Here is a 14665-nt window from a genome sequence, read left to right as displayed (position 1 = left end):
TACAAATCAAATATATTTACATTAGTTGTACCTGGAATGCCATCAGGTACAGCTACTAATGTCAATATAACGCCTATTCTAATATAGTAACTGTAAGCTTGCGTTTGCCATTGTTATTACAAAGAAACAGACTCTATTAAAAATAAAAAATAGTTTTCCAGCTAATTGTCCAGTAGCACCCACCTTTCATCCATAGACTACCAGCCCCATGACCTTGATGGACAAGCGGTAGATGGATGGATGATGTTACAGTTAAAATGTATCTAGAAGTTTAAATGAACAAAGTAGTTTATGACAAACAACTGTTTAAAAGATGCAGCTCTTTAATAAACACATTTAGTGCAAAATTTGAAATAGGCACATTTCTTTTCTCCTGAGAAAATCCATGTTGATTACCACCCTGTTACCTTTATAATTTATTTATAAAAACAGTGAAGCATAAACTTTTCTATAAAAAGAATGCAACCAAGAAATATTTGAAAAAAGGTAAGAAGAAAGAACATCTTGCATTAAAATATTTATTTCACCTGGTGTTAAAAATACTATATGTAATGGTAGACTAACTATTACCAAAAATGTGCTCATCACCCCTTTAAATGACATAATACTAACTTGCTTGAATTATCTAGACCTATAGTCTTTCCCCAGTTTATTCAAGTTACAAAAAAATTATATATATTTACAGTATCAGAAATGCAACATGATGTCCTTTTCTTACATCCAACAGTAATAAACAGATAATAATCCCAGAGTGAAATCTCATTAAGACAATGCTGTTCAAGGAAAAATTTCACGTAACGGTTTATAAACAAAGTATGCGGTAAACAAAAAAGATGACAGAACCGCTGTGGTCATATCCAGCTTTGAAACAAATCTTGCACACATCAAGTCATCCTTAGATCAAAGCAGTGAGACTGCATTAACCTCCCTTCTCTTTGTGGTTTCTGCCGTTCTGCTCCACACTGCCTTGCTGTGGCTCGGCAAAGAGCTGCACCTTGTCTTTAAGCCGAGCACAGAGGTAGGCTAAATCCTGTTTGTCCAGAGAGTGTGCCAGAGCCAGGTAGGCTGACAGCGTCCCGGCCAGCAGCAGTCTGTCCAGGGATAAGGCCGGCAGCAGCCACAGGATGACGACCAGCTCCAGGCACACAGGGTGGCGGAGGTGGGACAGGAGGCGCTGAGCAGGCAGTGGCTTCTGGGAGAAAGGATCCCCCATACCAAGGCACTTATAGTAAACCTAAGAGGAGAAAGGAGCTTATTCCAAAAATATATCAGGTTTAGAATAAATCTACTTCTGAATGACTGGTCTCAGTATTTTATTTGACTTTTGGAAATATCTGCAGGTAAATAAAATATATATTTTTTTGTCTATGAGCAACCTCAGTCATTGGAACTTATTTTTCATTGTGTTTCTGTTTGTTCTCCTCCTGTTATTTTGCAGAGAGAATTATATTTGTCTGTTCTGGATGGTAAGAAATTCTTAAACTACATATAAGGTAGAACATATATGAGCCTTTCAACCACAGAACTTATTTTAGGACCATTTTATTACTTCTTTTCCCAAACCCTGTCTAGAAACTTTGCTTCTGGTGTGAGACTTAAGTTCATACGTGATCATGCCGAAGCTTTAAACACCTACAGGGAAACATGAGGTTTGCAGCAACATCATATGGGTAACATTTCTTCCTTAAAGGTTCAAAATATCCAAAATCATCAATTGCTAGAAAGCTGAAAACTTGATAGATGATAAATTACTGAGGTTATATTGTCCATAATCCTCTTCCATCTAACACTCAACCCAGCATGTAAACTTCACACCAATAGAAAAAAACATAAACCTCTTTTCTTTTTTGGAATAATGGAAAAAATATTAAACAAAGAACTTTGTTTTGTGATATGATTAGGAAGAAGTCGAAATTAAATTAATGGATTTAATAAACGGTCGTCTTTCACTATACAATGCCAAATAAACTTTTTGCAGTAAAAAAAACAAACACGCAACTTGTTACTTAATTCATTGTTGTTCTTTTAGTGTCTTCTAAGTTTAAGAAATTTGGTTTAATTCAAAACAAAATATATCCCCTCTAATTTTCCTACCTGCTTAATACCCAGTAGTTCTGGATAATCAAAAATGACGAGGATGCTGCAGATAATGGCCCAGCAGAGGAAGTGCAGAGAAAAGCATAGTAGAGGAAACCATATACTCCAGGGTGCATGACGCACTGACCACAGGCAGGGGGCGCCAGTCACTGGTTGCCAGTAACGCATCATAATCTGAAAATGTAAAAAAAAAAAAAAAAAAAGCACAACATTTAAACATGAGGTACATGTCAAGGGAAAATGGCCACCAAGGAATTACTGAAAATAAACAGAACTTGAAAAAGTCCGTCATACGCAGGATAGAAAAAATACAAAGACAAAACAAAGTAAATTACAGTTTAATTAATTAAGCTGATTACAAAACAAACATACGAGGAGCTACAGGAAAAACTTCAGGGTACAAGTGCAATTACAGCCAAGGCAAAGACCAAAAAGTAAAGAGCTTATAAAACATCAAACAACCAAACAGAGCCTATAAATGCTCCAAAGCAGCTAAAAAATTAATTGAAAACAGCAAAATTTCAATTTGAATTTCAAAACTTTTTTTCAATTTTGAATTGAAAAAGCTTCCAGGATGGGAAGCGAAACGTCTTTAAATTTGGAGACAAAGTCCAGGGGATTATTTTTTTTTTTTACTTTTTTCGGATGACTATCATCTGGATGACTGAGAATCTTAACAAGCGTATATTAAAATATATATTTATAAAATATTTGCTCATGAATATGACAGAATCAATCAAATTTGAATCAATTTGACTGTATAATCTGGTTGAACTGTAAAGTGCCTTGAGATGACTTGTGTTGTGAATTGGCACTATATAAATAAACTGAATTAATTTGAATAGTATCTTAACAAATGCTCTTAATAATATAAGACATTCGTGGCTGCAGCTGTGGTCTGCTTGGAACAAAGATCAGGTTTTGCTAACCATGAGGCAATCACTGTACCTGAAGAGCGAGAGCAGTAGTAAAGCAGTATGCTGTCCTGTTCAGGGCCCCCGTTACCGACTGTAGGGCCTGTTTGACCGGGGACCAAGCCAGTAGGCTGTGTTGTGCCGTAAAAAGAGCCAACAGGGACAGATCCACAACAAGAGACCACAGCACCGAGCTGTCCTTTAAGGCCATGGACCATGGGATGGAGTCTTTAACAGATAAAATCAGCAAGAAGTCAAAAAGTTTCCCATTACAAATAGTTACTGACAATAGAAATTTGCAATCTGTAAAAGAAAATAAGTAGCATGTTTTAAAGGCTTTGAAATTCAACAAGACATACAGCTACTGTAACCATTTATACTAAAATTGTTCTTAAAGCTGTTTAATGGAGATACTCTGGTCTGGACGCATTATTTATTTAAGATGATTTGGCATGAGACTAAACAGGGTTTCATCTCCCAAACTGCTCCAATATGTCTTTTAACAGCATGGGATGCAAAGACATTGCTTTAGGAGACCAATAGTAGAGGCAGGTTTAAACTATACATGATGGCTGGCTGTGACATAATTAACGTGTATTATAAGCGTCCGTTTAAAATCAAAGACTTTCCAGCGGAATTTATTTAGTAGTTCTTAGACTATTGTATAAGAAAACTACAAATATCTCAAAATTGCAACAAAAATCTATTTAACAGATCGATTCAAAGGTTATTTATGCCTGATGGTTAAACATTAAAGGTAAACTATGCAACCGGTGTTGATTTTCCAGCGAGGCACCCCCCAGAGGGCGAAAGTAAAAGTGCACTGTCGTAAATATGCTCAGCTGTTCTCCTGGTTTCTCCATCAAGCCAGGCGCGGTTGTTTTGAGCTTAGCAGCGAATGACTAATGCTGCGTTCACACTGGACGTAGCTGGCGCGACAGAAGCAGCGAGTTTACATGCAAAGTCAATGGTTGACGCGCGTCAAGGCGCAGCAAAAGGTCCAGCGGAGCGTTTTGAGCACCAGGCGCAGCACGTCTGAGCAGCTGAAGCAGCGCATCGGGCGCGTTTAACGCAGGGAGAGAGACACAGCGCTGATGATCACTCCTCTTAAACAGTTTAGCGACGCCTAAATTAACTAAAAATGCAGAAATCTGCCGGCAGAATATGCAGTTTGGATTATTTAGATGAAAAACACCTACCAGCTGCCGCGGTGAACCGCTGCTGATGAAGGGATCCATACTGTCGGCACATCCCTGGTATGTGGGGGTCTGAGCGGCTCCGACAGAAAAAATATTGAAGGCAGGATAATAATCTGAATGAACTGACAGCACTGATTACGTTTTCAGGTGTATTTTCTCACTTAAAAACATATTAAAACTACTTTATTCCCACTGATCACAGCAAATATAGCTGCAAGGCAGAGAAAGGTTAGTGAAGCTCCGCCCAATGCGCCTCAGACACACTTTTGCACCGCGCAGCCAGAGCAGCAACTGGTACAAGCAGCAAAAATGAAGCAGCAGACGTGCTTTTGCTGCGTGAACATAGCATTACTGCACAAAGATCGCCACTGTGCTAGCAACGAGCATGCTTTTAACTGGGGGGTGTAGCAGTTCTCGCCGTAAAGCAAGATTGACTCTCACGAGACTTCTGAGCCTGTGGGTGCGGGTCGGTGCTCCTGCAGTTGCAAGTGCAGTATTTCCCCCACAGACCACCAGGGCGGCCGAGAATACCTTTGTTCAACCAGAAATGACTCATTTAATCATCCAAAACGTTATGGAACAAATTAATTAACTGAAAAATGTTGCATAGTGTGCCTTTAAAATATGGACAATTTTTACGCATTTTGATCATTTTAGCCGCCTACGCTTGTGTTCATGCATATAATTGTACCACCATTATACTGTTTACTAGTAATATATATTTAGTAATTTTATGTGATGTCACGTTTTTTGTTTTTTTTTTATTCCTTGTTAATTTGAAAGAAGTGTTTGCTAATGATGTAAAAAATGTGGTTCTAGTAGCATAATTGTGTCTGCTCAAGATCACAAGGTTATTATCAATAATTAAGTAGTAGTAGTAAATAGTGAGCTTTTTTTTTTAAGGTAATTCATTTTGCTAAACTCTGTTATGAAATCTGTGTCTGAGTCTTTTTGTCTGATAAGATCTTAGGTGAAACTTTTTGTAGTAAATTTTCTCAAATACGACAGTAGCAATCTGATCACACTATCAATAAATCTTAAAACCTTATATTCTTGTACCTGTAGCTGAAGTCCCTTTATTTTTGTTATGACTTTTATGGAAAATGTATTTAAAAATATTTCCTCTACTGTTATATGGTGATTGTCTCAGTAATTAATAATCCTACTCTCTAGACAGCAGTTATTCTAAAAGGTTTTCATTTATTTCTTTTAAACTTGATCCAATATTTCTTTGCCCCATAACAGGCATATCCCCATTACTATATCAGTGTTTTTAGGGAAGTCATGAATGTTATCATACTGTTTAAAGAAGAAATCAGTGTTTGTAAAAATGTTTGTCTTCTTAGTGTGTTTTTTTTATTTCTGTAAGGCTCTAACTAAACTCATTTCTGACATGCTGTTCTTTTTGCTCATGTTGTTCTTCTATCAGGCAGTAACTAGACAAGTATCAAGTTGCTGCATTATCCCATTCTTTTTTTTTTTTTCTACCAGGTAAACTCAAAATTACAACTGGGGATCTAAACAGGTCTAGTCGAAGCATTTTTCCCCCCACGTTTATAAGAAACATCTATGTTCTGTATTGATCTAAAATCTAGAATATATGTTAGTTTTTTTTTTTTTATAGAAATATAAGATTTTATTTGTTATAAAATATTTTCTTTTTATTATATGCCTATTTTTTACATATGCATTTGTCCGTTCCTCTAAATTATAACCATTTTATAATTTTTTTAAATTAGAAATATATTAACTAGTTCTATAAATTTCTGTGCTTTTTATCCATTTTTATTCTCTTTTTTAAAACAATAATAATAAATGTGCTTGGTGAAAAGATTTTACCCTCCACATACATCTGCTATAAAGGAGGTTTCTGTGTGTAAGAGTAATTTCTTGAGGTAGAAGCAAATGTATGTTGTTGATTTTTAGTAGTTTCAACATATTGTCATTACTCTAGTTTTTAAGACACACAAAGAAAATCCTATCAGAAATTCAAATCAACAAACATTTTTTTCTGATGTATTTTTAATTATTAAATTATTATTGCATTTTGGTTGTATAATTTAGAGAAAAACCCGATGATATATCCTTTAATCATAGGTCCTGCTATGTTTGCAGTAGGTAGGTAAATGAGTAAAAGTGAGTAGATTTTTTTTTTAAAACTATGTATTATAAATATATTGGAAAAGTTAGGTAAATTAAAATACGTTTCAGCCAAGACCGGATCTCAAACCTACGTTCTGCTTTGCAAGGTGTCAATGAATTACATTTGCACGCAAGTGGTCCCCGTGAATAAATAAATAAATAAATAAGTGGAATTTACAGTAAGTGAGTCATAACAGCGAAGAAACAGAGATGCATCTTGTATTCTGAAGTCCTTTCAATTCTCTTATTACCCTTTATACAACAATTTACACCTCAACAGATGTAATTGATGAAGAAACTAAAATATAACTGGTACACATTAAGCAAGTTGTTGAAACCCACAGCAGGGATCGAACCGGCGCAGTCGGAGTTACTGTATTGCAGGCTCTATAAAAAGTGAAGTACAATTGTCTTCAAAAACAAAAAGGTGATTCGCCCAACGTGGGGCTCGAACCCACGACCCTGAGATTAAGAGTCTCATGCTCTACCGACTGAGCTAGCCGGGCGCTGACTGCCATCGAAAACAAAGCGAAATTATTCCGTCGCACCCCAACATATGTATATTTTCACATTCCACCAGTGTTTCGCAAGTAACGAAAAGCTGTCCTTTTCAGCCTTTTCTCTTATACAGTGTTGTGGCTCGATGCTTCCTCTAGCTACAGAAAATCATACCTTGACAGAGCGTCGTCTCTCCTGTGATGTTATGATAGATAGGTCGAAACGACACAAAGCGAATGAAGTCTGCCCCGGAGATGAACACAAACAGCAGGTTTAACAGAGAAACCGTGCAGAGAGCCCAGTTACGGGCTGTGACTGACGCCATTTCAATCAGCGGTGCTCTTCATTTCATGCTCACACTCATAGTTCCGGGAGAAAACTGGGTGTCAAAACGGATTATTACCACACGATGGCGCTGTTGTATGCATAAAGCTGCTAAGTTCATTTAATTAAATTTATTTGATTTGGACTAGGCTCGTTATAGTAAATCGATGTAGTGATTCATAGAAAATAATATATATAGTATATAATATATATGATAAAAAAACTGCATACTCAATCCGTAGCAGCCAATGCAAGTTTAAATAAATATATCTAACCCTTCATTTCTATCATGAACTGTACATATATATCCCCATGCACCTTTTATTTCTTTGGCACGTTCTTCTTTTTGACCATTTGAGCCAATGTAACAAGGACATTTCTCCACTGTGGGATTTATAAAGTCAATCAATCAATCAATCAATCAATCAATCAATCAATCAATCAATCAATCAATCAATCAATCAATCAATCAATCAATCAATCAATCAATCAACCAATGAGTATATCTGAAAGCCTTTGGATTTTCTATGTGGTTCCAAAAGGAACACCGATATCTATCTAAGCTCAAAATATTTTATGGTTTAGTAATTTACACTATGTAGATTTGTAGTGCAGTTAAAAGGCAGTTTTGTAACTGCAGATCACAACTAAGAGTTACATATACATAACCAAATGAAACATGCAGAACTGTTTGTACATGTTTGAAAATAGACAAACATTTGTGGCCCATTTAGAGCCTATAATTCTAAGATGTTTATATTCTCCAAAGAAAACATTAATGTATCAAGGTCACATCAGTTATCCACTTCTTGCAAAATTGAAAGTATTTTTATTTTATATAGTTTACCTTTTCTACATGGTTTAATCAGGAAATCGAGTGCAAAATACTCTATAATCTGGACAAAACCATATATTGGGGTTTATTAAAATAAAGTTAAAGTCGCTATCAAGAATTTGAAAAGCTTGCTTAAACAAATAAGTCTTTAAATGTGCTTGAATCAAACAAAACAACAAAACAAAACCTTAATTCTGTGTGAGGAAAACATGAAACCCAAAACAACCCTGCTACTGTATAAGTCGTCAAAGCATCACACAGAAAAAAATTTCTGAGCTGAATTTATTGGCTTATAATAAAATTAAAGAAAACCTTAGGAGAGCAATTTACCTGTTACAAAAGGTTGTATGTCTTAAAAAAGGTTTTAGTGAAAATTTAACTTTTTCAAAACAAATAAAATGACATTTTATACATTATTACAACATTTTGAATATACTATTGTATAAGAGTACAAATTAGGTTGATTTGGAATTACGACAATGAAAAATAGGTTGCTGCTATGAAAACTAAAAATGCAGGTGCCTCCAAGCCTGCTGTACAAGTGGGAACTTGTTAAATATCTCTACTTAGCCTTGTGTGCTCATTGTAAATGCCAAAGATTAAATGTTGTCCTCTTCACTTTGCAAAAAGTTGATAGGTATGCAAAACTCATACCTTTTGCATTTTCTTTTCTCCCACCTTTCTTTATAATAACTTTTTATTCTGCAGAGACCTTTGCACTGTACAATCACAGGTTGTTCTTTGAGTACTGCAAGCCATATAACGACCCGGTCATGTAAACATTTAAGTGCAACTAGAGCTTTATGTCAAATGTACAGAACACTCTTTAGGCTTTTTCTGAGATTGCCACTGTGCTCTTATTGCTGTTGTTGCTTCTGCTTTTTTTTGTTGCTCATTTTCTGAATTTGTTCCAAAGTTAGAAAGAAAACCCATCTTGTAATCTGCATTAAATGAGCTGCCGTGACAATGCTTTTGCAGCTCTAAGAGTACTAATATCCGGTAGTCTAGTTGTAAAAAAAAAAAAAAAAAAAGAAGGGGAATGGTGGATATTTATTATTATTTTTGGACGTATACATTGCCTAATTAATGTAGTCTATTAACCTAAAGCAATATGCATGCTATGGTTGTTAAATGTCAGGTACGACGGTAATTGACCTTGACCAAGGCACCCTACAGTAGAACTGCAGTCAGACCCTGGACGTGCATGCCTATCACTGCCCCTTCATAGTTAGGGACTAATGCAGAGGAGATATTTCAGCTTCATATTCATGATAGGCTTCTAAATTTAATTCATTTGGCCCGGCCGCTCGTAAGCCAACAGCCCGCCAAATGTTGAAAGGGCAATATTATTGCCATTACTGTTAATATATGGTAGAGATTTTACACATTCAGTAATAAAATGTTACAGGGGATTGTCACTTTTTTTAAGAAGGGGGATGCCATCCCCCCTCTCCCCCCTCAACTCAAGCAATGCTAATATCCAAAACAGAGGTCCTCCACTGAGTATTTTTATTCCAGATTTACAAGCGCTAGGTCTATCCTGCCTTGGTAATTGCATTTCAATCCGACCAACATCCTTCACACCCATGGCTTGTAGTAAAATAACAGTTAAATTGCAAACAGTACTCTGCAAAAAAAAAAAAAAAAAAATCTAAAAAAGCAATGTGCTTCTTGAAATAAGTGCATTTGTTCTTGAATTGAGAAGGTAAATGAGACACTTTACAGATGGAACAAGACCATTTACATTTAAATGAGGAAAAAACACTCATCCTTGTTCTGAAGCTTAGTATCCATATCTCTCAGACTAGCTCTGGCTAATTTCTATTTGCACAAATGGAGTCACGATAACATTCATAAGTTTGAGGTTTTTTTTTTTTTTTCTTAATTTGTTGCTAACTACAAGGAATCAATGATTGAGACAACTATGAAGTCAGGAAACCAAAGATTTTATTTATGAACAATGTCACAGTAACCTTGTCTGCTGTAAATAAGGTTAACATCACCCCTGTAGCATTCTACATGGTAATATTTGTTACGTGATTCCACTCGAATGGACTCTGAAGAGCCCTAAAAAAAATGTAATAAAGGACATGAATAAAGTGTACGTGCATGATTTAAAATTCTGGTTATAGAAGAATTTGAACCTCACCTGTGTTGGGAGTATCGGCTTTGTGCAGGCATAACAAAGAGGAGACTGGACCCTGAAACCAGGAGGGAGTCTCAGTGAAACTTAAAATCTCATTATTCAGGGATTCGCCTACCTAACCGTGGTTAGAGCCAGGAGGCTCAGCCTGTTCATGCTGTTATTTTACCTGTGATAGTCGGTGATGCAGTAAACCTTGCAGTCTGAGTCCACAGCGAAGGGCTGACCCTGCAGCTCCTGTCTGCAGACCACACAGCGAAAACAGGTTGGGTGGTAAGATTTCCCTCGAGCTTGCAGAACCTGTTTGTGTAGCATTAGTTATTTTACGCAGAACTCGAGATCAAAGATGCCATCAAACAAGGAAATAAGTAAAATGCTTGCCAAATCTGTGATTGAACATCCGCAACTGTTACACATTTCTTCAGATGGGTGAACTCCAGAAAACTGTAAAAAGAGCATCCAGGCGCAGTTAAAAACACTTTTATCTGATAAATTAAGAGCAAATAAAATTGATTCTTACCAAAAAATCATCTTCACAGTATATGTGTCCTGATACTGTGAAAAATGGCTGTCCTTTTAGCTGTTTGCCTGATGAATGTAAAGAAATTATTAGTTTAATAACCTTTTTTTTCAAGTGTTTACAAGTTTTTATGAATTGATTCACTTTAATGCTCTAACATTAGATAGAAAATAATTTGTCTAAACTGTATTTACATCATCATAATCCTAGCAACCTTTCAGTAACCAAAGGACACCAGTCTTAATATATTAATATACTTCACATTTCTCACTGATGTACTTCTGGAAGAAATCATGGACTTTAAAACTAAAATCTCTACAAGTTGTCGTTATTTTATAGTTAATTTATTCAGATGTATTATGAGCATTTTCTACGACCACATTTAGAGGCAGACTGAATCTTCCCTTTGGAAAGACAAGTTTATCACATCTAGGCTGCAGAAAGGAGGACACTCAAAAAGCGTTTACACAAAACATCTCTATGTTTACAGACAATTTGGAGCCGCAGTTTAGATTGCATCCAATGCTGTGTAAATATCTTGAGTCATTCCTCCTGTCTTTATATGCTGTTTCCTGGGCATATTTCCTTGAAATCTTCCATGTGAGAAGGATCTGATGTTCTTAAGGGGTTCTGCAAGGCCTTTAATGTTTTTCTTTAGTTTGGTAGTTTTTTTAGCTGATGTGTTTTAATTTACTCCGACATATGGATAGTTCTGCTAACACAATCTTTAAATATGACAGGCTACATAGTCTTAAGAGATAAATGAACAACTGTCAGAAGAGGACAAACACATTTTATTTTAACTAGTTGCATGTTGAGTGTGATACACAACATGTCACCATCTACTTCTCTGTAAGCTGACTCTGATCTTAACTATTCAGTTATCCCATCAAACCCAGTTTTCACCCAGTCGAAGACCCGCTCCCGAGTTTCCAGTCCCGGATAACCTCTCACAGAAAGCAGTTACACTAATCTGCTTCAGTCGCCGGAGTGTGTTTGACATGTGGGCCAAAAACCTTCCTAAAACCATGTCAAACAGTGGACACACCTTGATTTAACACGTCCCTTTGCTCTATTTTGACATATTTTTTTCCAAGCCTGTTTCATGTGTTTACTTTTTTAATCAAGGCTAATGAAGCATGGTTGATTAGCAATCTCTGAATTGTATTTGGTCATTTTAACAGAATTGTTATTTATTTTTACTTTTGTCATTCAATTTATTTCAGTGAACATTGTGGGGTTTTCTTTTATTAAATGAGGGGTACCAACAATTTCATCCAAGTGTGTATATAGGAAACAAAAATGGTTTAAAACTTTCTGAATAGTTTTACTTTTGCTTAATATTCTAGAGACCCTGTAACAGAGTTAATGTTTCTCAAAGTTACCACAAGATATGAAATCACCTACTTTCTGAGTCTATATGCAGTCATATTCCAGTCCACTACCTGTAATTTTATCAGTTAACGTCTGTAAATCTCATTTATTAAAGGACTAATGAAAATTATATTTTTATTAAAGGCTCTCTGTATACACTCTCTCTCTCTCATCTTTGGTGACTGACTTGCTGTCTGCCAGCTTTAATTCCTCCACAGAATAGAATGAGCAGACAATCAACAGAAATTTAAACCATCCTGATTATCTAGGTTTTGTGACCTCGCTAATTGTTTCCCACCTGATTCCATCTGTAGTCTCCTCTATAGCAGATGCAATCACCAACTTCCTGTCTTCCCCCCTTACCCTTTACTTGTATTTATCTCCATTAGGTCGCATTATCAAACAATGTGTATTCAAAAGTAGCAAATAACACATATTGCCAATGCAGTTTCAAAAACAATATTCAAAAATGAATCACTTTGTATAGCTTCTCCTACAATTCCATCTAATATTTAACCAACCAGTCACCTTCCCCTGTCAGTCCTAATACATTATTCTCTTCTTCTCTCTCTGTGTGGGAGTTTTTTGTAGGGAAGTCCTGGGACGGCTGCAACACTTTTTGCATTTGAGTCAAATTATTTTAATCACAGAGTAAAACAATTTGACTCTGTTACTTGGAAATATGTAGTGTAGAAAAGACACACCAAGTATGAATTACTTTTAAAAAGTGTTCACCCCTTAAATATCCATCCTACTCCCTCTTTTGTTTTCTGTTTGAATCCATGAAAGTTGCCTTTCTGGCTCGTTTTCATTAGCTACCATATTATTCCACTGAAACCACCCACGCCTTCATCACCCACGGTGATCGGTTACGGTGCGCCCCCACCCATGTATTCTGAAAAAATAGAGCTTAGAGTGTGTGTGCCTGTGGCCATGTTTTTATTACCTTGTGGTGACAATTTCAGAGGAATATGCTACATTTTGGGGACTTATAGGTACTTGTGGATACCAACAACTGTTCCCCATGAGGATAGGTTCTCTTCCTGAGTTCTCTTCTCCTTGGGATTAGGTTTGGGACTAAGGTATGAATTAAGTTTAGGTTAGGTTTAGGGTTAGGTATGTGTTGACAATGGCTGAGGTATATTCAGTGACATGTCTCCGTTGTTGATCACATTGCATGCAAAAACAACAGGTATACTGGAATGGATGACTATATATTTTCTGACTGTTACTTTGGTGCTCCTCTTCTCTCTCACTGTGCAATAACACATGCCAACTACTGTGTAGCCTGTGTAATTTTGTACTTATTTATAAGGCCCGGCCATCTCTGCAGTACAAGTGCAATAATCCAAGACAACTACTGTGTAGTATTTCCTTAGCTCTCTACTGTGAAGCTATATTTCTATCTAAAGGAAACATATTCCAGGACATTACAACAGTTTAATGCTTTTTTTTTTTTTTTTACTATATAGACTCTTGTTATATTGTCCGTCGTATTTTTATTTTAAAAGCCATCTTGCCTTAACTCTGCCCTTTGTACTTTATATAAGCTTCTTGAACCAATATTTCCCTGAAGGAGTAATCCCAAGGGATAAATAAAGCTGTGTCTAAGTCTATCACTTTTTTGCACCATTGATTACTATAATATTTATATACCAAGATAACTTACTGCAAATGCTGCAGGTGAAGCATGTGTTGTGGAATAAATGTCCCATCGCTCTGCAGGCTCCTTCTGTGACATACACTGGTTCACCGCATCTAGTGCAGCTTCCTGAATTCACACCATAAACAGAACCCGGGCGTAACATACAGAACCATACAAAAATATGTAGTTAATGTATGTAAAAAAAGTGCAAACCATGAGCCATGTCCATCCTTACCAAAGCAAAGGCTGGGACTGTATCTAGGCTCCATGTCTCCTGTTTGTTCCCAGTTGTCTGTTTCCCACTCTGACAGAGTTCAGAGGCTCTAAATTTACAGACAGCTGTAAGGAGAGCTGATCTCTGGGTTTACTACTGTTGCTTCTTAGAGCGCAACAAGTTTGCAGACGCCCTGACTCCTCGACAGTGGCTACCTTGTGGGTGGCAACAGACAGGGACAACTGGTATAAATTGAGAACATGGGTAATATACCAACAGAGCTTCCTCAGTCAGCTGCTGGGGATCTCAACTGAACTATTCCTGTAGCTACTGTTTTTATAAAGACATAACATAAACAAAAAAAGTGTCTGTTAAAGCCTGTTAGAAAATAACAATAACTCACACTCAGCATGCATGTAGGGGTCTTACAGTAAGACCCCTACAGAAGAATCAAGCCTATAGTAAGTAGCCTTGTGGCAAGGCTGACTGAGGTTCCAGCAGACGTAAAAAAGTAACATAGAAGCACTGATCCATAAATGCTTTCTATGTCAGAAAAGGTAGCGATAAATCAGCTTTTCATGTCAAAGGGGCGAAAGAAGGCACATACAGTTAATCACAGTAAAAGCAGAGCCCATAGCTATGTCTAAGAGATTCAGCACTAAAATCAGGCCCAACTCTATCATCTATAATGGGAGGTTTTGATTGCAGCAGCCCAGCTGATATTTCTCTCCAGGATGCTGTCACCCCAAAGGGAAAAGAC

The 14665-nt window shown here is 36.6% G+C and overlaps 1 protein-coding gene and 1 non-coding gene across 5 annotated transcripts; both read right to left on the bottom strand.

Annotated features, from left to right (window-relative positions):
- Nucleotides 1-806: 806 nt before the first annotated feature.
- Nucleotides 807-14121, bottom strand: nrm (nurim). Of its 4 annotated transcripts, none has more exons than XM_038277029.1 (9): nucleotides 13927-14121; nucleotides 13716-13860; nucleotides 10673-10740; nucleotides 10534-10596; nucleotides 10322-10393; nucleotides 10159-10210; nucleotides 3046-3239; nucleotides 2095-2271; nucleotides 807-1234 (listed from the first exon to the last, which is right to left on the bottom strand). In XM_038277029.1, exons 2-9 carry the CDS (start codon nucleotides 13852-13854, stop codon nucleotides 920-922), a joined length of 1080 nt encoding a protein of 359 aa, XP_038132957.1. In that variant the 5' UTR covers nucleotides 13855-13860; nucleotides 13927-14121; the 3' UTR covers nucleotides 807-919. The 4 variants fall into 4 exon arrangements, with proteins under 4 accessions (XP_038132957.1, XP_038132958.1, XP_038132959.1 ...); XM_038277030.1 differs by having other exon boundaries at nucleotides 13716-13817; XM_038277031.1 differs by lacking the exon at nucleotides 13927-14121 and having other exon boundaries at nucleotides 10322-10452.
- Nucleotides 6786-6858, bottom strand: trnak-cuu. The gene has a single exon. It is a non-coding gene; the product is annotated as a tRNA-Lys (tRNA).
- Nucleotides 14122-14665: the final 544 nt, after the last annotated feature.

The sequence above is a fragment of the Cyprinodon tularosa genome, unplaced genomic scaffold (assembly GCF_016077235.1).
Source record: "Cyprinodon tularosa strain WSP-4 unplaced genomic scaffold, ASM1607723v1 ctg13, whole genome shotgun sequence".
NCBI lineage: Eukaryota > Metazoa > Chordata > Actinopteri > Cyprinodontiformes > Cyprinodontidae > Cyprinodon > Cyprinodon tularosa.
The sequence above is the reverse complement of the archived record's forward strand: the minus strand, read 5'-3'. Positions and strand labels throughout refer to the sequence as shown.